This window comes from Sturnira hondurensis, unplaced genomic scaffold, assembly GCF_014824575.4.
Source record: "Sturnira hondurensis isolate 20B ecotype Veracruz unplaced genomic scaffold, ASM1482457v3 Scaffold0024152, whole genome shotgun sequence".
NCBI classification, from domain to species: Eukaryota; Metazoa; Chordata; class Mammalia; order Chiroptera; family Phyllostomidae; genus Sturnira; species Sturnira hondurensis.
In genome coordinates, this window is record NW_028096783.1 from 9,604,549 (window position 1) to 9,628,875 (window position 24,327).

The window sequence follows — 24,327 nt, forward strand, 5'->3', positions numbered from 1 at the left end:
GAGGGAATTTAAGATTTGAGGGGTAATATCAGGAGCTGTTATCAGAAGCAGTAATGTGTTATTGGACTTGTAAACTTTGAGTTGCCTACGGACATCCAAGCAGTCAGGTTGAGTAGGCAGCTGAACACACAAGTTTGGCGCTGGAGTGGAGAAAGGCCCACTGCGACAAGGACACATCTAGGTGTTATCCGCGTGTAGATGGCTTTTAAAGCCACGAGATTGGATGAGCTCATCAAGTTAAATTTGATTGCTTGAAAAGGGGTCCAAGGACTGGAACTGGAGTCACTTTAGCATTTAGTGTTTGGGGACTTGAAGAGTTACCAGCAGAGATTGAGAAGGAGCAGCCAGAGAGAGAAGATGAAAAGCGGTAAGTGCTAATAAAGTCATATTCCTGTGTTGTTATAATACCCCATTCATTCCTCCCTACCTTCTCCTCTTCCTTCTCCTCCCTCACCAAAAACTTCATTACTGCCACTAGGTCATTAGATGTGTGCACGCGCACACATGTGTACTGGAAAGCACAGAGTTAATCACTTTACATGTGTAACAAAATTATTGTAAAAGTTAACTGGTTCCTTCCCCTCTCCCCATCCCTGCCCCCGCCCTGCCACGCTGTAGCCTCACTAGGGGGGAAACGTCTTTTTCCTTCTGGTCTGCTTTTCAGGGCTGAGAAGCTAAGTCTCTGCATTAATTCTGGGTTCTGTTGATAACCCCCAAGCAGGATGCCTTTGAGAAGTGGGGTTGGAGGCTGGCACTGTGAATGCAACTGCAAATGAGCAGTGGAAATGCTGGAAGAGTTGATTTTTTTTTCTTTTCAGAACTGGAAAAATGGGGTTATGGATGGGAGGAAGGAGTCCAATGGATATCTGAGATTTGTGTTTAGCTGGCAAGCAGCTCTCCTGCCAACACGACCTCAGAAAGGGGATGGCTGTCCAGCGGTGAGTGATTAGAGAGTGAATGCCACTGTCTTGAAAGCATTGGCAGAAGTCACCTGTATTTCAGTGGCAGCCCCTTGGGTAAACTGCTGTGGAGTCTGACAAGGGCTCAATGCCCAGGAGGGGCATGGGGCACCTGAAATAACACTGCTTTGCAGAAAGACAAAACCTGAGCTGAAGACACAGATCCGAGTGTTTGCCACAGACCACTTGTTATGCATACCCCATGGCTGCTTGTGGAAGCTCCTCAAGACCAAGCCACGCAGATGTGTTATTGAGCTTTGGGGAAATGGCTGTGTGGCTCCCAGCTAAGAGAGGTGTGATGCTAGGACCAAAGCCTGGGGCGTCCAATGTGCTGCAGACAGGAGGTGGAACCAGCCAGGATATGACCACTGGGCTGCCTCACTGTGGGAGAAGGCATCAGCATTAAATGGTAAGAATCTACTTTCTCTCCATTTTCTTTTGGGATGGGAACTGCAGCTTTTGGTGTAAGACAAAAACCCTGCAGTTTTTTGAACATTCAAGGGTAGGGAAGCCTCAAAAGGAGAGACTGAACTTTCTGAAAATTAGGCAATAGGACTTGAATGGCTTACTGAAAGAAGTCTGTGAGTTCGTGATGAAGGTATGACCATTGATACATTAAAGAAACACAAGAAGCTTTAGCTGGAGAAGAATATACTTGTGTATGATGTTATCAAAGCTTTCATTTTTTCAAATATATTAGTCTTATTCTGTGTCATTCTGGAGAGCAAGATAATAAAAACTGTCAGTTGCATAAATATAAGAACAGATATTCATTACTATGCCCCAGCACATGAATTCTGCATGATACATTTTTCATTAAGTGACTGAATGCAGACATGACAAATGAAAACTTACAAGGAGACAGATTTTTGACTCAGCTCATCTAATAATTCAAGTTACTCTAAAATGAAATGGGCTACTCTCGAAAGGCAGTGGAGATCTCTCTCACTATGAGTGAAATGGGAGCTAAAAGACCACTTTACAGGTTTGTGATAGAATGTGGCCATTAGCTAACGGTTAGGCCGCATGCCCTCTGAGATCTGAGAACCCAAGGTGCTCCCGGTCTACCCCTCTCATCCAAGGGTCTCTATACATAGCTCGGGAGAAGTATAAATAGACTGATGATCTCAGAGGCATCTTCAAGAAGCATGTGTTCAATGGCATGTTTATTAAACAAATGCTCACGACAGATTTTCACAACAGCAACAAATGTTACTTCACTACATTGACTCCCTTACTAAGGAAAAAAAAAGACAATCACAACAAGTTTGATGGCTTTGAATTCTCTTTTCATGCTTTTTTGGGGGCAAAACCAGTCTCCTCAGTTGTCTTCCTGTGTTTTCTCTTCTTGAACTTCACCATCTTTCATTTTCTTCACCTCCTCTCTGGCTAAGTGTCCCCGGAAAACTGCTTGGATTTTGACAGCAGCGTTCTCCTCTTTTTCCTTATCTTCTTCAGAAAGTTCCTTCCCGGAAAGGAGCAAAAGAGACTTGGTAAACATTCCATACAGTATTTTGATGCCATAAAAATAATGCATACATTTAATAAATTTAGTGCTTGATGTAACAATTGAGTTTTGTTGTTTCCCGAGGAAATTTTACACAGTTGTCATGTTGTCTACACACCCATGGTAATTGCCCAAATGGTAGGCATTTTGTTTTGTCATTTTTAATATGTCTCTGCAATAAATCAACATTGCCAACTTTTTCCCTCCAAAGTAACTCCTGTTTCAGCCCTGGCCAGGTAGCTCACTTGGTTAGAATGTCATCCCGATATGCCAAAGTTGCAGGTTTGATCCCCAATCAGGGCACAGAAGAGAATCAACCAGTGAACGCATGGCTGGGTGAAACAACAGGTCGATGTTTCTTTCTCAAGTTAGTAAATAAAAATTACAAAACAAAATAGCTTGTATTTAACAGTTTCCTGAGCAATAGCACTTTTGGGGGGAGGGAATAAGAAAGAATCCTTGAAGCATGGTAAAAATGTTGAGAAGATAACAAATGTGCTGTTTCAAAATAATCATGATTACATAAACTGAATCAAAGTGTTAACTTCTTAATTTCTCAGTAACGAGCTAACTGAAAGCACACATTTAAAGTGGAGTGCCAGAGAGAAGCCTACTTAGTCCAATATTGTCAGGGTTTTTTTAGAAGATTTTATTTATTTATTTTAGGCAGAGTAGAAAGAAGGGAGAAAGAGAGGGTGAGAAACATCTATGTGTGGTGGCCTCTTGTGTGCCCCCTACTGGGGACCTGACCTGGTCCACAACCCAGGCATGTGCCCTGACTGGGAATCGAACCAGCGACCCTTTGGTTCACAGGCCAGCACTCAATCCACTAACCCACACCAGCCAGGGACAATAATGTTAGTTTTAACATGATTGGTTTAAGTTTCATGTCTAGCTTCCTTTTAAAAAAAATTTAGGTATGATTTACAGAGGGTGAAATACATAGTAAGTGTAAAATTCAATAAGTATGTAGCTTTTAATATTTTAAATTATAAAAGTGATACATATACATTTAAAAACTTAAGTATCACTGGTAATGGAAGTTTCCCTCCCCCTTCCCCAATCCTGCTCCTAAGAGGTGACTATTATTATGGCTGAGTGTATATAATTTTCCAACACCTCTGAAGAGAGAGAGTAGTCATATGGGTATGCCTTTTTCTTTTAAGAATGAGTTCTGTTACTACTTTTTCCATGTAACGATATATCTTGGTTCTCGTCATCTATGTTATTATTTAGGACATAGCTCTGCCCATTCTTTTTTCATGACACCATCACATTACATTGTATTGTTGGGCTTTGATTTATTTACTCTGCCTCCTATTGACACAACTCTGGGTTGTTACCCCCCCCCCCCCCCACTACATTAATGAGGCAAAGCTAGCTCTTCAACTTTTAAATGTAAACAGAATGTTATAAAATCCTCCAAGATGATGCTCTGATATGAGCAAATAAATTGTTCTGAGGTTGGAAATCAACGAGATCTCAACTCACGCGCACGTGAAAACCTGTGTAAGGGCAGCTGTTGAAGTTGAAAGGGAACAATACTCCCTCTTCCCTGGCCTCCCACTGTCTCTTTTGTCTGGCTGACTGAGTTGTACTGATACGATTCGGGAATAATTTATAAAGTTTCCAGGGAAAAGTTATGCCCCACTGGGTAGGAAGTAAGGTGGTCCCTGAGGGGGATGTCCATTTTAGGTGTTGATTATTGGGTGACTGCCTGGGACATGAAAAGGAACTCAAAAGTTTGGCCTTCGGTATTGTGGAAAGTTAAGTTCTTCTTTCTCACTAGGCTTGGTCCTCTTGAGTCTGGACTATGAAAAATATGGGTAGTGATATGCTGGCAAATGCTTTAAAAACTGGCTCTCCAGAAAACAGTCCTGATTTATAGTATTTTCATGGTCTCGATATTTCTTCTTTGGCTGATTTCAAGCTCCCACAGTGCCCTTACTGAGCACGGGGTTGTGTAGAGATGTACTCAACCCTCTCCTGAAAGCTGCAAGCTGGCTCTCGCACACAGAATATAGAACCCGTGCAGGTATCTACCCAGGTTTTACTACTTAGATGCAGGCTGTCAGGCAGGAGGTCATTTTTGCAGAGGGCAATGCATATACGGTGAGTACGACACTGTGTGTGAAGCCATTTCATTTGGTTGTGTGTCATTCCCCATGAGTTTGCTTTTGTTGTCTCTGAACCTTTGTCACTGTGTGGTGGTAACAGCCTCAAGCAGTGAAAAGCTCCCAAACTGGGAAACAAATCTGGAGGATGGAGAATGGGGCTGGTGAGTTCTGCCTTTCTTCCCCTTTTTTTTTTAATAAGAAAAATTTTCTTTTTTAAAAACAATTTTATTTCTTTTTTTATTTTTAGAGAGAGGGGAAGGGAAGGAGAAAGAGAGGAAGAGAAACATTAATGTGTGGTTGCCTCTCATATGGCCTCCACTGGGGACTTGGCCTGCAACCCAGGCATGTGCCCCGACTGGGAATTGAACCGCGACTCTTTGGTTCACAGCCCGTGCTCAATCCACTGAGCTACACTAGCCAGGGCTGCCTTTCTTCCTCTTGAGATTTATCCATCTGTTGACAATCTTGGAAAATAAGATTTTATTTTTGAGGGGAAATGAGTTTTCCTTTATAAATGGCATGGCCAAAAATAACCCACCAGTTAGTTTCTCACTGATGCTAGTTATCTAGAAAGCAAAATAATAATTTTAACAACATGGATAACAAACTAGATTTGCATTTAGGGTACAATTTTAGATGAGTGACTTCTTTCTAGGAATCCAACAGTATGTGGAAAACATAACTTACCACGACTGTGACTGGTGTCTCCTCTGTCACAGATGTCTGCAACTTTTCTTTCTCAGGTGGCTCTTGCTCCTGGAGAGAAGGGAGGGACCAAAGAGGCAACGTTTCCAAATAGTAAAGTCTTGGATCAGACTGCTTGAAGGTGATTCAATATTACTTTAAAATATTGAGAAGAAGTAGAAATTAAAAAAATACTGATTTTTTTATAAAGGAAAATGGGTGAAAAAAGAAGAAATAAATGAACACTCTTAAAGGTATGTGCTTAAACAAATATCAAAAATGAAAGACCTGGTAAACAAAATAATCACTTTTTTTGCTTTTCAAATGTATGAAACATTATTTTACATTAAAAACGAGTCATTATCTTATACTAAAGGTTGGTAAGATGCTGTAATGAGTCCTGAACAAAGTGTAAAGAAGAGGTGCCAATATTTTCTAAAGCAGAAATGAAATAAATGTCATTGTGTTTTATAGTGTGAAATCAAGGTGACTTTTAAATGAAGTTTCTAGATTAAAAACGAAGTCAAAAAAGTAAATTTTCTTGTGGGGAGTGATTCAAATAGAAAAAGGGAAACTGGCCCTGCCTGTGTTGACGTGTTATTGAAATCTTCCTCGGAAATAGAGACGTGGCTAATTCACAACTTATGGGAAGGGCTTCCTTAACCCACAAAACATAAAGGACATACAAGCTATTCAAACCAAGTCTAGAATTCAAAAGAGAAGAAAGAAACAGCTGATATCACACAAATACTTTAAAATTTTCAACATTTTTCCTTTGATTTCAGTAAAGCGTGAACACAAAGAATCCAGTTAAATGAATATAAACAGATTCTCTCCTCCTCTTATCTGGCAGGCACAAATGGGTGGAAATTCACTTTTGAACTCAGAATACGTGACAGATATTTCCCCAGGAAATTCCCCAAATCTACTGTGGAACACTATCAAAAGCTGAACTTTGTTAATTCCTTTTAATTCACATACCTGCAGGTGCTTTGTGGCTGTTTTATCACAGTTGTCTAGTGTAGTGCTTTCTCAGGCTTTAAGTGTACCTAACATTTTACTTTGGGGATCTTGTTAAAACTTGACTTCTGATCTGTAGACCTGGGGGAGGGCCTGAGACTGAATTTCCATCAAACTCCTAGTTGATGCCAATTATGCTGGCATTTCTCAACCAATATTCCTGATCTGGACCACAAAACAGAATACTTGGACTATTTTCTCAATTCTCCGAAGGACAATACATAACCAGAAGCATTCTAGATGCAAAGGAGAGACAGTGATTCCTTACATGCAATGGGTGCCTTCCGCTTAGGGCTTAACTACTAATATTTTGAGGAACCTTAGCTGAGAAAGACTGGTTCAAAGAATGCTACTAGACAGAAGACAGGTTCAGTCTCTGAACAGATTAGCTTTGTAAAGAAAACTCTATCTACCATTACCATCTTTAATTCTACCCAGTCTTCTGCAAAATGTCCACTATAACAAAATAACTAAATGAAGTGTTTTATTTTATGAAATATCACTCATTAATTCCACAAATATTTATCTGCTACCACTAAGCACTATACTGCCCAATAAAATTTGAAGAATAATTATTCTATGACTGTCCATTACATTCTTCCTGTTCATCATCTAAAATTTAAACTATGAATTTATACGTGATTCAGATATACTTTAGAAAAGAATTTCTCATCGGAAAGAACATTACAATTAAGAAGGTTTAATAAGGTGTTTACGGTGCCTCTCAGAATTTTCATGATTCTGGGGAGATCCCAATAATCTCTAGAGACAGTGAGAAGAAGTAACCAGACCCATTAGTTTCAGAGGACCCTACCTTGAATGCATGGTTGTTGTAGAAGAGGTCGTCTACCTTAGCCCCCCATTCTGCTGGATCGAAGTTGGTTTCTAAGTAATAAAATAATAATTTTAGACTTATTTTGAGTTCATTGAAGCAAGTCTAGAATAACACAAAACAAGTGTTTTTCAAAGTCCAGGTTTGTTACTGCTAGCTGAAAATCTCACTGCTGTCGAACACAGCCTAGTGCTCGCTGCAGCTCTAACCAGCGATCATGAAATAGATGCTGATGAATTAAACATCGGATGAGCCGTTGGGTATATTTAGAAAGGCAGTAAAAAATGGCTAAGTGCTGCCTTCATAAAGTTTATAACAAAATGGGGAGAGAGAATAAATGCCAATACTTAAATATAAGTATAGAAACTTATAAGCATAAATTAGTAAACACAGGAAAATGTATAAAAATAAATGTTAAATAGTAAGAAAGTTTGGAAAAGTGAAGGATGGGAATGTTTTTTAAAATTGAGGCATATTATATAGGTAGTTGACATAGAGAAAAGTATTTATATTTAAACAAAATTTTTCTTTAACTTCTAATTATGAAGAATTTCAAACTTAGAAAGTAGAGAATAATATGTACACATAACTCAGATTCAACAATTATAAACTTATAATTTATCTTACTTTATCTGAAAGTTCACTCACTTTTCTGCTCTCTTCTGATTATTTTCAAGCCAACCCTAGGCATCATATTACTTTATCTACCAATATTTATTTCAGTAAGCATCTCTAAGATATAAAGATGCAATGCCATGATCATACCTAAAAATATTAACAATAATTCCTTAATGTCAACTACCCAAATTTCCCTCACTGTCTAATAATATTTTTCAGTATTTATTTACTTGTTCATATTGTTGGTTTGTTCAAATCAGGACCCAAACAATGGGAACACACAGACTTGTATTATGCCTTTAAATTTCTTTTCACTGAAAGTTCCCTATCTCCCATCCCATCTTTTTTCCTTGCAATGTATTCGTTGATAAAATTTGGTCATTTTTCTTTGGAGTTTTCCACAGTTTAGATATTTTTTATTCCATTCCCATGGTGATTTTTAACAAATTCCTGTTTCTGAATTTCCTGTACACTGCTAGTTAGATCTCCAGTGATTTAAGTTTGACTGTTTTTGGCAAAAATACAAGTAGCGCAGTGTAATTCGTCAGGAGATATATAATACCTATATATATATTATGATGTAGTATATATTATATATGTATTATATATTATAATAATATATTAATATATAATACATATTATATGCATTAGATAATAATATATAATATATGTATCACATATTATTAATATATATTATATGTATTGTATATTATTAATATATATGTATTATATATATTATCTATTATATATATATAATACCTGTAGAGTTGTCTCTCTACATTTTCTTTTTTAAAAAATTTTATTTATTTATCTTTAGAGGGGAAGGGAAGGAAAGAGGGAGAGAAATATCAATGTATGGTTGCCTCTCGTGCGTCCCCTGCTGGGAACTGGCCTGCAACCCAGGCATGAGCCCTGAGTGGGAATCGAACCATGATCCTCTGGTTTGAAGGCTTGTGCTCAATCCACTGAGCTACACCAGCCAGGGCTCTCTACATTTTCTATGGGCCCATTGATGACGAGGATTGCTTAGATAATTTCTTTAGGTGTTGCATAGTGGTAGTGTTCAAATTTTATCATTACTTCATCTCTGGAGCACTATTTATCAAAAGATAAATAAAATCTTGAAAAAAAGAAAGGGCAGATTAAAGTTTTCTTTATTTACCAGCTTTCAGAATAATCATTTGTTCCTTAGGATTCTCTCAAGGAGCTGCTTCTTTTTAATCATTGTGAGCTCATGAATATTTAACAAATTGGATGAATTCTGACCCATTGTATATCTTATTCTAATTGATGCCTGTCAAAAATTGGCCAGTAGGGGCTTATTAGGGTGCTCAGATGCTCCGAGTCCTTTGGAAACAACCCGAGTAATCTTTGATGGTTTCCTTATTTTCTGGTATGGCAAGATATTCAGGCTCATCTTTGTATTTCTTTTTTCTTTTAAGGATTTTATTTATTTATCTTTAGAGAGGAAGGGAAGGAGAGAAGGAGAGAAATATCAATGTATGGTTGCCTGTCATAAGTCCCCTGATGGGAACTGGCCTGCAACCCAGGTATGTGCTCTGACTGGGAATCGAACTGCAATTGTGTGGTTCACAGGCCCGCGCTCAAGCCACTGAGCTATACTAGCCAGGGCTCATCTTTGTATTTCTTATCCAGTTCAAGGAATTACCTAGTTCTCCAAGAAGCCTGGTGCTCACTGGTACTGTGTTGGCCTTTGTTTTGAGGCCTGAAAACGTATAGAGCCCTGGCCAGGTAGTTCAGTGGGTTAGAGTGTTGTCCCAACATGCCAAGGTTGCAGTTTGATACCCAGTCAGGGCACATGTAAGAATCAATGAATGAGTGCATTAGTAAGTGGAACAACAAACCTGTTTTTCTTTTCCTCTACCTCTCTCTAAAAAAATCAATAATAATCATAAAAAGTTATTTTTAAAAAAGCAGTAATTAGTGAATGCACAAGTAAGTAGAACAAATCAATGTTTCTTTCTCTAAAATCAATAAATTAAAAAATGTATGGAGCTAGAAAACACTTATTTTTTAACAGAAAACATGTCATGAGGTCAAACTGATATTTTCTTTAATTCAAGTTGAGAATTACATGATTTTATTAACTATTTTTATATGTGTAAGTAATTCCTCTCACACTAAACATCTTATTCCTAATTACGGTAGGATACTTATTTGCTATGTCCTACAATTTATAAGCAATAATTAAAGAATAACTATACTACAATGTTAACAGTAATTGCTAAAAATAATGTAAGATCTTTTTCACTTTGCTTTTAGGCTATATCCATCAGGGATGTACCATCAGATTACTTTGTCATAAAGTCACTGGAAATAATTCCAGGCTGTGGTTATGCTACCCATTCAATAGGTTTGTCTTTTGCACTTTGCTTCTAAATTTTAGAAATTGTTTAACAATTTAAAAATTTTATCCTATTTTATAACTGTTAATATTTATGATTTTGAATTCAGGATATAAATGAACATTATGTATTCATAGCAACACCCCTTCATTAGGCAATGAGTAGCACACTAACCCTAATGTATGCTTACACCTGTTTTCACTTAATTTATCTGGAAGGTCACTCTATAGCATTACATAGAGATCTCCCTCCCTCCTGTTTTTTAAACACTGTATAATACTCCATTGTGTGGATCACTCTGCTTTAGTCAATAAATCCCTATTTTGGATATTTGGGTTGCTGCCTCACATAACAGTGCAGTGAAAAGTGAAGTAGTGGAATTTCTGGGTCAAAGGTTAAATATGTATATAATTATGGTAGATGCTGCCATTTTCCCTCCCTGGGGTTGTATCATTTTATACTTCCTCCAGCAATATATACAAGTAATTACTTCCCTCTAGCCCTGCCTGGAATAAATCGGCAAGCTTTTGGCTTTTTGCCAATCTGATGAGTGGGGTTGGCAGTGGTGGTGGGGCCTCAGTGTAGCTTTGATATAGGTGTCTATTATTATGGGTTAGTTTGAATGTGTTTTAATAGGTCGAGGGCCATTTGCACTTATTTGTGTGGGAATTGTTGGCTCATATCACTTGTCTATTTTTTATAGCATTGTTCATTTCTTTCTTTACTGTTTTTACAAGCTCTTTATTTATTAGGTTAATTGACCAGCTGATATTAATTGCACACCTTTTTCTTTTCTGTTTGTCATGTATAGTTTTATTTCCCTTACAGAAACTTTTGTCATGTAATATTGTCAATTTTATCCATCTGTCCCCTGATTGCTTTTGGATTTTTAAAGATACTATAGCAACTTAGCTAGCCATCTTTCCTTTTATGTTACAGAGAAATTTATCCATATTTTCTGCCAATATCTGTATGGGTTCATTTTTTTAAAAAAAAATTTAAATCTTTGATCAATTTGGAACTTGTCCCGGTGAACCATTTAAGAAATAGATAAAACTTTATCTTTTTCCATCTTTATCTTTCATAAAAAGCCCACCTTTTCCCAATGATTTTGAGATAACACTTATTTCACTTACCAACCTGTTTCCTGTCATAAAGGTCAGAATTAGGACTAGTGATTACCTAGTAAGGTAAGGAGAGATTACCTGGTAAGGAGAGTCTTGCCTTGCGTGAGAGACTGGCCCAGAGGACTTTATGCTTCCCTTTTGGAGAGACTAAATTCTAACAAACACTTGTAGCAGTTGAATAACTCACCTTTGGTTTACAGGAGTGAAAATGGGTATGATGCTTACAATCTTTTCAGATAGTTTCACCCACTTCGTATTAGTTAGAGAGCCAGTATTCCGACACTATCACTGTGGGTCACCGATTGCTTTAATTGTCAGGAGCCAGTAACAATGACTCAAGTGTTTTTGTAATGAGATGTTTCTGAGGTCTAAAATTAAGCAAATCACTAAAGATTTCACTCATGAATTTGTAAAATAAAGTTAAAATAACAAAATTAAATTAATGTTCGTTACAACTCACCTCTTACCCTAAAGGATTTCTCTTAGTAGCTTTTTAGTGGCACTTAAGTTTTAGATTCTGTAACCAATACTCCCAGTGACTGGATAGGGAGAAGATCGGCAACATTCAGGAAATTGGCAGAGACCTTGAGCGCTGCCAGGGCAGAGCAAGGAAGACAAGGGGACAGAGAGCTCTACCGTCCCTATGGAATTTGCTTCAATCCAGGCTTTGCAGGAGGTTTTCTCCCTCCAAATTGATTTAAAATGGAAGGTTTATTTACTTGTGGCTACTTCTAGGCACCTTTGCCCCTTGGTTAGAACACTGTAACCAAAAGTAATGATAAAGGGGTGGGGAGGTAGGTGAGGGGGACTGGGGACAGAAAGAGGCCTTGCTTGGTGCAGATCATGTTTTATTGAGTTGTACACTTGAAATCTGTATGGTTCTGTGAACCAAGGTCACTCCAATAAATTCAATAAAAGTAAATAAATAAATAGAATACACTGAGATTTTCACAACCTCCCCTATAAAAGTAATGACAAAAGCTTATGTTGAACTGGTTGCTCTAGTTATGTTTTTTTAAAAAATATTTTATTTTTAGAGAGAGGGATTAGGAAGGAGAAAGAGTGGGAGAGAAACATCAATGTGCAGTTGCCTCTCCTGTGTCCCCTACTGGGGACCTGGCCTGCAACCGGCCTGCAACCCAGGCATGTGTCCTGACCAGGAATTGAACCGCAATCCTTTGCTTCATAGGCCCGTGCTCAATCCACTGAGCCACACCAGCCAGGGCTAGTTATAAGTTTTTAAATAGAAATTTGTAGCTGGGATAATTCCCATTTTAACCATTAGGTCGGGTCTGGATAGCCCTGAACCTTCAAGGCTGGAAATATGAAAACCTTACTTTTGGAAGTGAAGAGACTGCTTTAGCTCTCAACCAGAGCCACCGTGGGCCCAAATCTTAGTCTCTGGGCAGGATGGGGCCTTGCAGGTACAGAAGCAGAATAAACATCGCCTTCCCAGGCTGAAAAGTTCACTTTCAAAGCAGGCACTCTGTGCCTGTACTACATGTAGACCAGTTTCCTATCCCTCAGTGAATAACAACAACTCATTCAATCTAAGGAGTTTTGAGTTATTTTTACAACACTTACAATACTTTCAAATAAAAAGAGCAAACGTAAAGAAAACGACAAACTCCCCTCCCGTGGAGAACAGGCAGTCAACCATTCCGCGGCCGGGAGCAGCCCTGGAAAACAGCAGCGCTGGGGATCTCTGAGGTCCCCTTCCGCCCCGCGGGTCCGTGAGGAAGGCCTCCCGACAAGGTTTGGGGAATGAACTGGCCACCGTCGCTGACCTCAAGTAAGGAGATCTAAGATACCCTGCCCAAAAGGCCCCCACTGTTTCCATTGCCAAGAACTGTCACGCGATGCCGCCTGCTCCATGGAGGCTGTGTCGGTGGAACAGGGATGGTCTTAAACTTAAGTTTCACCATAACCGAGTGCTCAGTCTCTTATGGACTGAAGTGCCTATTTTTTTAAAAGCTTACTCTCTCTTTTCTCTAGAAGATTCTCAAAATATGCTGCTGCGAAAGATGGTATATCGTCCGGTTGCTCCCTCAGAATCTCACGCGTCAGCCCTTCCAGGAGATTCCCAAATCCTTGTGGAATTCGGTAGTGGGTGTTGGAGAATGGGATCGACATCTCCTTGGAAGGAACTGCCCACTGTACCTGGAAATTTATTAAAGAGTGTTGTCTTAAATGTGCCCGACTTTACTCACACGATCACATCTACGGCAACACAGTATTTCTGAGAACCAAATTTTCTGGACTTAACATACTTTTCCCAAACGCAATCCCAGCCCACCCATTTGTTCCGAAGACTCTTGAATTCTCCATTACTAATTAGACTGTGACAAATACAGGCCTATTGAATAGGTTGGGTCATTCTTTTAATTATAAAAATCACAGATTTTTCACTAAACATTAATTTTTTTTTCTATCTCGATGTCTTTCTGTATTTAAAAGGTGAGGTTTTTTTTGTTTGTTTGCTATCTCACAGGGATTTAGATAGAGTGATTGTCAAAACTTCACCATAAATTGCTGAGAAGATCCAGTTTAGGGTCTCAAATTTTTAAAAAGCATAAGTCAGAACTGGTCCTGGTTCTAGAAATTACTCGAATTTTTTAAGTTTCACACTTTTATAGCATGACTTATAATGCCTTGTAACACCCATATATTTTGGAAGGGGCGGCAGGGGCGGTAGGATGGGCGAGGGGCAGTCTTAATTTTGCAGCCCCAGCCTCCAAAGTCTTGGGATTCTTATTTCTCCAGTTTTGTCTTGCCTTCCCGCCCCGGCACACTACGGCTAGATGAAGGGGAGCTGCCAGGTGCGCGGCGGGGTGAGCAAAACATTGTCTGGACCCGGCCTATTGTGGGTCAACACCGAACAACCGGACTAGACGGTTTCATGAGGCCTAATCTGTCGGTGTTATTTTTTTTCCTTGTTCGAGGGCACAGGAGATGAGGTATTACACCCATTTCGGGGTGTGAAAAGGACTCGTGAGCTTTCGAGCGGATCTGAGGAGCTGAGGGCCGTGGGAGGGGGCGGCATGTCGAGGAACGGGGGCTTCACAGCCAGCCGGCTTCCAGGGCCCCCCGTCTGCCCGCGGATTCCCTGAATGTATCGGGGACCCTCGGAAAATTACGAGAGGCGAAGGGAAAAGGAGATCTCGTTTCGGACGGGAAGTGGGGTCAACAGCCTCACCTCTTGCTTCTCCCAGAGCTGGTGCCGATGGTTCTAGTTGTTTTTTCTCGTTGCTGAGGAACCGTTTGTACAATCAACTACGGCGGCCGAGAAGGTCTGCAACTTCTCGCGACCGCTTAGCGGACGACATGGCCTGGAAGGGTGGGGCCAGGCCTGCCCCGCCTACGGCCCCGCCCCACACAGGCCAGGCCCCGCCCCGCCTCGCCTGGGCTCCGCCCCGGCGTCCAGGAAGTCGTGATCCTCCTGGAGGTCGTCGCCCCGAGGTCCGCGCCGGGAGGCGGGTCTTAGTAAACATGGTCACGCAGGGGTTTGTACTGGGACTGTTGCTGCCCTTAATCCTGCAGGCTCGCATCAGGGCAGGTGAGGTGGCCTGGCTTGACCCGACCCCCGGCAGCCTGGGGTCCGACATCCGTGATGCTCGGACCACCCCCCCTCCACCTGCTCCCACAGCCTTTTCAAGGTCGGGAAGGCGGCTCCAACCCAAACCTGCACTGCGGTGCAGGAGCTCCGCACTCTTCCGCTTCCTCCCTCCTGTCCTGCGGTTAGGATGCAGTGCTTTAGGCAGGTGCGGAGTTGGGTTTATCCGAGTGGGGAGGCCCGCAGAGTCTTTGAATTACTGCTGCAGACCTGGAAGAGGAGGGTCAGAGACAGTTAGGTAATGTTTGGAAACAGGTGCGTGAGTCATCCAAAACATTTGGAGCCCTCTCAGTGGTACCCTGGGGGAGGGTTTGCTTCAGACAAGGAATTAAATCTTACTAGTTTAATTGGGCTAAAAAGTACAACCCCTTCACTCGCTCAGAATATTTCAGGCTAACTTTGGTTTCTGGTGCAGCTTACAGATATTGATGGTGGGATGATATGCGTGGCGCTGGGGAGAAGGGTGACTCACGGACTATTGTCCAAGTCAGCTCCTGTCATTTGACTTCACAAGGCTGGACACTGAGTCACAACTATGGAAAAACTAGCTCTGCCTGCTAATGCAAAGTTAAAGTGATAATGCTGGACCCAGTTTTTCCTTCAAACAGTCAAATAGTGGGCCATAAAAATCCCTTTTAAGAAATGAAAGTTGAGGTGGGAGGACGGTTGGAGTGCAGAAATGTGACCGCTGCTCTCCCTAAGAATCCAAAAAGTACCCAGATGCAGACAAACCACATAGGTGGCTTTTCTGGGTTTAACCAAAGTGTAAACGAATCTTTTTCTCTCATCCTCACACGGGGACATATGAGTCCAGCATATGAGGTGAGGAGAAGATAAAGAGAAGAGCAAGGCCATTATTTTATTAGTTTCCTGTGTTGAAGGCTCATTTGCTATCAGTATTTGGCAGGTACTGTGCTAAACACCCTGCAGATACTAAGTTGAACTGCAGGGTGTTTAGCACAGTGCCTGCTGGCAAGGTTTTTTGTGTGTTTGGTGTTTTTTCATTGCTTAACGTGGTGCCTGGCACATAGTGGGCATCAATAAATATTTGTTGAATTAATTAATAAGCATGCAAGCTATTTTAAAAAATTACCTAATCCCCTTGGGTCTCAGTCTGTTGATCAGTAAATAATGTGATTACACTGCAGGGTGTGCACCATCCTTCCTACCTCTAAAATTCTTTGATTCAGATGGAGCCATGCACAAAGAGGTTCAGTAAGTGTGTGCTGGAGAAAACAGACTGATTTGGGAAGCATGGTGGCTGCGCACAACTAGAACGCTCCATTTGCACCAGCTCCTATGCCAGTGGCAGCCAGATTTCTTCACTCCGTTCCCTCTTTAGGCCTTTCGTTTTCAGTTTTGTTCCATAAGAAGCACCTACCCAAGACAAGGCCTTCCCACACACATGCTTTTCCCTTTCCCTCCAGCAGGCTGCCAAGGTGCTTATGCAATTCCCCCTGGTGTGATACTAATTTCTTAGAGCATTTGCTCCAGGCAGCCATGCATCTCCAACCCAGTGGGCCTTCTGGATGAACTTTGTCACGTAGGTTTCATGACGGAACTAACTCTTAAGAGAGAGCCAAGGCTGTTTTTTTGGGGACTGGGGCTGTTTGAAGTGCGGGACAAATAGGCCACTGAGTCTGTGTAGGAGGCCCCATTAGCTGTGCGCTCGGGAATATAGCCTGAGGGGCCATCATCATTTGTAGCTTCTAGGGAAGGAAATGTCAACCTTGTTAGGTCTGGTTCTCTTTCCTGCCTATCATTTTTCAAAATCTTAATTGTATTAATTATTTTCTTCTAGGATTTTTTGGGGTCTGTTTAGACAAAGCTATAACTTAAGGGTTCCCCCCCCCTTTTAAGTCTTGATGAGGGACTCACAGATAATTTGGATAGATGCTAGTTATTAATAAAATACTTTGATATAGGCTGGATGTTAAAAATAGGAATGATCTTGTTAAAATGAGTTGTTATTCAGTCTTGTTAGTGACTCTAGAATAGAATTCACAGTTTCAAGTGCTCTTCCTCTTGTTCTTTGTGCATAATTTCACTTGTGAAATGGGTAAAATGATGACAAAAGACCTTTGTTCAGACAGCTTGACTTTCTAACTTGCACTGACCTTATTTTTTGCACCTTGATTTATCTGAATTTACCTTAGAAGGAAGCAGACTTGTTACAGATATTCATATATGCTTATTTAGAATTTTCAGTGCGTTGTCAAAAAAACCACAATAAGGGGAATTACTTGAGGGAAATTCACGCAGGTAGGGTGGAAAGGGGGGAATGATTTAGAGAGGGCTGTGTTGGAGAGAGGCAGTCTCCTTAATTCCCAGTTACTCGGGAGTGGGAGTGGTAAAGGAAAGGAGGGGAAGGAAGTGGTTTGTTTTTCTCAAACACTGTAGGGTGCATAAAAGGGGCATTTTAGTGATTTGGGAGGAGAGAATGAAGCATTAGGGCCAAGCCTGAGAACAAAGGCAGATCAAGGGCTCTGAAGGGGAAGAGGTCTGTGGTACATCGGTCGCCCTAGGCTCTGGAAATTTTCCTTGTTGGTCTTGTACTGTGGTGCATACTGTTGAAAACTGTTCTTGTGATGTCGCTTGCCTAATTAGGAGGAATAAGGTCTAGTTTTAGAAGATTAAAAGTACTGATTATATTCAAATTCTCTGGTATAAAGATGGTGTGTTCCTCGCTGGTTAACCAGATCCTATCAGTGATGAGTCTTCCTAGTGATGCTCTTCTGTTTGCTAAATTTCCAGCTGCTGATTTTCGATTTGCCTCACACATCCATAATCACATGGTGCTTCAGAAGGAGCCCGCAGGAGCGGTGATTTGGGGCTATGGCACGCCAGGAGCCACAGTGGCCGTGACTCTTCGTCAAGATCAGGAAGTCATCATGAAGAAAGTGTCTCCTGTGAAAGGTAAGGCAGCTCCCATTCTCTGTTCAGCTTTTGTCTTCTTCTGCCACCTGCTGGATTGTCTGAAAATGAAAGCTTCCTCTCCAGCTCAGGCTATCCATCCACCCACCACCCATCCACAGAAGTTGAATGTTTACCGTGTGTGCGAGGCACTGAGGATACAAAGAAAATGAGGACTGAGCCAAACGGCCTGTTCTCAAGGAGCTGATAGAATAATGGGAGTAGACACCCAGTTATAGAGTGTGATAGCTGCTGTGGTGGAGGTGGACATAGGGTGCCGTGGGGTACAGAGGAGCAGCGTCTGCCTAAAATTGGACGGTGAAGGTCGGTTTACACAGGAGGTGGCCTTTGAATTGAATCATACATCCAGGAGAGGCAGTACGGGGGAGTGGTTACAAACCTGGGCTCTGGAATTTGCTGTCTGGGTTCAGGTCCTGACTCAGTTGCTTATATAACCTTGGACATGATATTTAATACCTCTGTGTCATAATTTATTTATTTGTAAAATGAGATGATAAGAGTATTTGAGACTGTATGGATTTTAAATGAATGAACACATATAAAGTACTTTAGAACAGTGCCTGGCACACATTAAGTACAGAATAAATGTTAACCGTTGTTACTATTATTATTTTATCCAGTCGCTCTAATATTTATTGAGGGTCTACTATGTGCCAGATACTGTGTTAGGTGCTGGTGATACAGTAATGAGCAAAACAGATGTGGTTTCTCCCCTAACGAAGCTAATGGGTTAGGCAAGGAGACAGAAAAATAGCAAGCAATTACCGTTAAGTGTGGTAAGTGCCACAGTAGGGAAGTACAAGGTGCAGTGGGAGTGCTTAGTAGGGATAATTAACTTCATCTTAGGTTCACCCTGAAAGACAAGTAGGGCAAACCAGGGAGAGGGAAGAGCCTGGGCAAAGGCAGGGAGGCACCAGTGGGCTGAGCTCGGGTCACTGGAGAAGCGGCAAGCCGGTGGTTTGTCTGGAGCAGTTGGGTATGTGACTGGTGGTGAATGACAGGAGCCACAAGGTTGGAAATGTCCGGGGCTCGTTTGTCACTGTTAAGGAGTGAGTGCTCTATTTTGGATGGCTGAGCTTCAAGCACAAAATAACACAATCAGATTCGTATTTTAGATGGCTCTGGCGGTGCTGGGGAAGAGTGGTTGGAGATGGGTCTGACTGGAAGCGAGACCTGTTAGCAGGCTGTTACGTGATGTTCAGACAATAGACAGGAACCAGGGTGGTAGCTGTGAGGATGGTCAAGAAGGTGAGACTTAGCAGCCTGACCGAGGAGCCTCTGTCTGGAAAAGACAAAGGCGCTGGTGCTGGGGGTCAGTCTGTTTGTTAGGCTTTGGTTGGTGTGGACCCACAAGCCTACTTCATTGCGCATCCTGCTCTGTCTGCCCGGGGAGCAAACTGAATACAGTGTTACTTGGAATAAAGAAGGACAGAAAAGAAAATGTTTCTCAAAGGAGACACTATAGGGTATATTTAGGGGTTGGCTAAATATAGGGGTTGGCTTCTATTTCCACATCCACGAGGACTCTGGGAATTTTCAGCTAGACTACCTCAGCTCCCCACTCTGTGTCTTTCTGTTAATGATTAACTTATTATTTGTAATCCCTTAGCTGCTCACAACAAAGTGGAATTTAACAATGCAAAAGTTTTTAGCTGGAAGACTGACACTTAAATATTGGGAAAATTGAAAGCCGGTGGGTGACTGGGCATATGGTCAGGCACTGGGCCCCTCAGACCACATTGTCAGATGACACCGAGTGGTTCAGGCACCAGGAGTGGAACTGGGGGACAGGGCATGGCCTCTCACTCTGACACACACAGGGATGGGCATGTGCATGACAAGATGAGGCTGTGTCTGCCTGGACTTGTCAGCCTCATTGAAGTAAGCAGATAGTATTTACTCTAACTTAGAAAATAAAAAGTCCCTGGTTGCAGTGGTAGCCTGCACACTCGTTTTCTATGCTACATAATAAATTACCACAAACTTAGGTGCCTGAAACAGCATACTTCTACTGTCTCACAGTTTCTGCAGATCTGAAGCCCAGCCATTGTGTAGCTGGTGCTCTTCTCAGGGTCTGCTGAGCGGAAACCCAGGCGTCAGCAGAGGCCCAGCTGGGGACCAGTCCACTGCTGAGCTCCGTCTGCTGCTGGCAGGTTCACTGCCTTGTGCCTTAGAGTTCATGGCTGGATCGTGCGTGGCTGCTTCCTGCCTCTGACCTCTAGGTACTCTTTTGAAGGCTCACCAGGTTAGGTCAGGCTCGCCCAGGGTAATCTCCCTTTTTATTAACTTCAAGTCAGTTGATTTAGGACTTTAATCACATCTCCAAAACCCCTTTATCTTTTCCATACAGCATAACCTAATCAGGAGAAGGACATCTCATCTCTTTTACTGTGTTTTGTTAGTGGCAGATGGAAGGTTCTGCCTGCACTTGAGGGGGTGGGGGGGCGGGGAGGTAGACCAGGGTGTGGCTCGTTGGGGGTCATCTTAGGGCGTGTCTGCCACAGCATGCTACAGTTGAAGCGACTTGTATAAACAGTTGTATTAACAGACAAGTACTTGAGGTTTTTTTTTTTTTAACATTTATGTTTGGTGGTGGTGGAGGCGGACTTGATACAGAATAAATGTAGGCTGGAAAGGGGCAGCTTGGCCTGTGGTGCTTTCTTTACCTCCCAGTCACTTCCATAGGTCACTGAACCCGTTTGCAGCTGGTGAATGCCAGGGTTCTGCGTGGGAAGGGAACAGAGTGGCTTCTTTCAGCTCGAGGTTTTTCCTTGTGGGAAGGGAAAGGTTGTGGATAATTTTCCCTTTTCTGTTCTTGGCATCTGAGATTTGGCACAACAACCTGAAAAATAATTAACATCTGATGTGAATAGCAGAAAGAAAAAAGAAAGCACTTGATGAGTAATCATGTCTCTAGACAAATTATTTTGATTTTTTTCCCCTTTGATGGTTCGTTCTTCCCATTTTTAGATGGGGACTGGGGAGGGAGATGGAAAGGAAATGGAGATAGAGTGATCTTTACCCATGTCTTTGGCTGGAGTGTAAAGAGAAGAGAAACAGTAAATAAACCACCAGGTGAGCTAACTGTCAGACAGGGAAACACGATGCTCTAGTTAGTTTGCAAGGCTTTCTTGTCAGGGTAGCTGAGGGCGGGGTCTTTTTCTCTTTTACATGATGGAGCTCCTGGTACACTCTAGCTGTGTTATGGAGGAAAGGGATGAGTCTTCCCAGATGGGAGGAGAAAGAGTGTGCGGAAGCAGAGACGGGAATGTGGTGAGCATCTTCAGCAGCCTGGGCCTGGTCTGGGAAAGCCCTTACAACGTAGCACGTGGTTAGGGCGCAAAGGAAGGAACCAGAGCAACTACTGCTCATGAAACCCACTGGGGTCAGCAGGGGGCCAGCTGGATGGTGAACTTCAAACTCTTGTGGTCAGTGACACAGTTTTGTTATTTGGATTCAACCTGTTGGACTTGGTGGGGGTAGCACAGCTTCTAAAAACTGTAACTTGGACGTTAGCATCCTGTGGTGAGGTCCATTTAGTCCTAAACTGACAGGCTTAGGACCGTTCACTTCACCTTGTGAAGTAGGTGGCCTCTGCCTGTATAATCCCACCCCTGCCTTTGATCTAAGAAACAGTCTTCATGGGGGCTGCTCTCCTTTGAGCAAACTTAGATAGAAATGTAAATTCTCATTGTTTTAAGTGGATTGCTTCTGAGTAACTCTGACCCTTAGTAACCTCTCTGTAGGAGATATGATTTCCCCTGCCTTGCCTGGCAGTTAAGTTTTTACTTAACACTCACGACAGTATCAGAGTTTATTTTTCTATCAAGTGGAAGTGGGGAAAAGCTGGAAACTCTAACTTGAGGACTAGAACAGAAGAAAGTTCTTCCAGGTCTTCAAGCGACGTGAGAGGTTGCCTGCGAACAGCTCTTGGGAAAACTGCCCGGGCCTTGATGTGGAGTCTCCTCCACTCCTGTGGAGACAGCTCGTCCTCCTGCTGTGCTAAGATGGTATTGTCGTGTTTGGCCCCAAAGTCCCCCTTCCTTTATTTGTCTTTTTATTGCTGAGCTGCAAAACTTTTAGAAACTCTGGTGAAGGCCATCTTCTTGACCAGCCACGTTGCCTGGGTTGAGGTGCAGGGTAAATACCACTTAACAGCAGTGATGAGGATGGACTGTATAGCCACAGGAGCCTAAAAGAATGGCCAACGTTGGTTTTCTGGGGGTTGAACTCATCAGTATGAATGAGTAACGGTGGCAGAAGGACAGAGCTCTGGTGAGGTAAGTCAGTGCAAGAAGCCTGGAAAGACCCTGGCAAGACTGCGGTGGGGACAGATTGGAGTGTCTGCCTGCTCAGAAGTGCGAGCCACGCGGATACACGGAGCGCGCGCACCTGTGCGACACAGTCTGCACCGGCTGCCCACCACTGCCAACACAGTGGGTTTTCTGCTTTAGGTGAATTACGCACTTGCTCTGTTGGTGTCTGGGTGTCAGTGGCATAAACACTGTAGCAGACTTGTGGTCCTGAGCCTGACTGACCCCTTAGGGCTGGGGGGAGCAGGCTGAGTCGGCTGTGCTTTCTAGAGGAGCAGACACGCACCCTTTCACTGACGCCTTGGTGGTTTTGGACATTCCCTCCCCCACGCCCCGACTGAGCAGTGCTTTATGGTGGGAGCTTTTACTGATCACCTGTCATGCATCCAGACTGCGTACGCTTCTGCTTAGCTCTTGCTGATTGCAGAGAACTGAGCACACTGTCCAGCACGTAGTAGTCACTTGGGTAGTATTTTTATAATTATTTTTTTTTGCAGGCTGGCATAATAACTTTGGGATGCTTCACGTCCAGTTTTTGCCATTCTTTTCCTTCGAATTTACGTTGACCCAAAGGGCACAAGTTATTAATCACTTTGTATTCTTCTGCATCATGCCTAGAATATTTCCTTTTAAATGCTTATTTCTCTATTTTCTCACTCTCATTTTTCCACTTTGTTCATGTGGTGTAGCTCTCCTGGGCATAATTTTGCCACTTAGAAGATATTTTTCTTAAGTTTCTGAGCGTGATGTTTGCACGGGTAGCGGTGTAAGTGGGTGAGAGGTAGGAAGGTGGCAGGGAGGTGGTTCCCGAGGAGTCCGCCGCCGGGAGTCTCTGAAATAGGGGCTTGGGCAGCTTCTTCATCTCTTTCACGTAAGTGTGAAAACCTTAAGTCTGGTAAATAACTCTGGGAAAGCAATTAATTGGGCAGATCTAAATATCTTCTTCACAGAGCTACTAATTTATGTCTCCCGCTACTTCTTTGTGTGAAACTTTCTCATGCGCCCTTTACCAGTTCTGGGACAGCAGGACCCACAACTGCTGGGAAGTATTAAACCTTAGTAGCAATGTGGGGTGGAGGTGGGGTAGGGGGGGCGGTGGGTGATGACAAAGATGACACCATCAGGCAAGGGAAGGTTTCAGATTACAACTGATTTTTTTCTAACCTGTGCTCACATTTGGGGCACTGGGTCTATCTGTTAGGTTATGATTATGTGAATATTGACAGTTAGATAGTATAATAAGAATTTCTATTTTGCTTTTAGTAAACACCCTCGAATTTTCATTCCTCTGTATTTTTGTCTCTCCTCATTTAGGATTATGACCGGCTAATGTATTTCTCTTGAGAACACCTCAGTTAGAAGTAAGGAGGGATCAGCACAGATAAAGGATAGAAGTTCCACCACTGTTGTTATTTGTATTTGCTCGTCTGAAATTTGGCCAGTTTTTACAGCTTTGCCTTCAGTCGCTCACTAAAGCTGGGAAAGGCTGCAAATGAGTATGAGGCCTGACAAGATTGGGCTTTAATTTCATTTTAATTAATGACCAGTGAATTCCTTGGAGCTTTGTTATTTTTTCAGCATCCTCTAGTACCTGGATGGTGGTGCTGGACCCTTTGAAGCCTGGCGGACCTTATGAAGTCCTGGCACAGCAGACTTACGGGAGAAGGAACCTGACCCTTGGCATCCGTGATGTCTTATTTGGAGACGTCTGGCTTTGCAGTGGGCAGAGTAACATGCAGATGACGGTCTCCCAGGTAATTTAGAGAGACTCGGTGATAATAAGAAATGTTGATGTTGAAGAAACAAAAGGAGTAGGCGGAAGGGGCAAGGAAGAGAAACCAATAGAAACCTTTTTTACCATGTGCTTTGCACATTTGATTTAACATCTTTATGAGGTAAGTATTCTCTTCTCACAGATTAGGAAAGTCGACCACTTAGGTTAAATTGCCTGCCTCCGGTCACAGTTAGTAGGGGAGCCAGGATATGAGGTGGTAATTCCACTCTGGAGCCTGTGTTTTTAGTTAGGGCAAGTGTGTGGTCAGTGTGCCCGGCCTGCCTTGCCCACTGTCCTGGGCTACAGGCAGAAGCTAGAGTGTATCTGCTGGTAATGGAGATTTCACAAAAAAGTAAAGATGAAGTAGCTGAGTCTTCTTCTTGACTGGTCTTAGAAGATGATCTTCTGGAGAGAGCCCAGGGAATCAAAACAATTTGATTTTGCTTTAATGCTGAGCAGCTAA

General features: G+C 42.3%; 2 protein-coding genes across 5 annotated transcripts in view; one reads left to right on the forward strand and one right to left on the reverse strand.

Moving 5' to 3' along the window:
• Positions 1-1,840: 1,840 nt before the first annotated feature.
• On the reverse strand, positions 1,841-14,528 carry SPA17 (sperm autoantigenic protein 17). Its single transcript, XM_037038271.1, has 5 exons — positions 14,427-14,528; positions 13,210-13,390; positions 7,102-7,172; positions 5,271-5,339; positions 1,841-2,424 (listed from the first exon to the last, which is right to left on the reverse strand). Exons 2-5 carry the CDS (start codon positions 13,361-13,363, stop codon positions 2,281-2,283), a joined length of 438 nt encoding a protein of 145 aa, XP_036894166.1. The 5' UTR covers positions 13,364-13,390; positions 14,427-14,528; the 3' UTR covers positions 1,841-2,280.
• A 99-nt stretch (positions 14,529-14,627) lies between these two features.
• Positions 14,628-24,327, forward strand: part of SIAE (sialic acid acetylesterase) — a 37,497-nt gene continuing 27,797 nt past the window's right edge. The window contains exons 1-3 of one of the 4 annotated variants that reach the window (XM_037038316.1): positions 14,628-14,786; positions 17,598-17,759; positions 23,669-23,844. In XM_037038316.1, the coding sequence (XP_036894211.1) occupies positions 14,720-14,786; positions 17,598-17,759; positions 23,669-23,844 (405 nt within the window). In that variant the 5' untranslated portion in view covers positions 14,628-14,719. The other 3 variants (XM_037038317.1, XM_037038319.1, XM_037038318.1) reach the window with 3 other exon arrangements.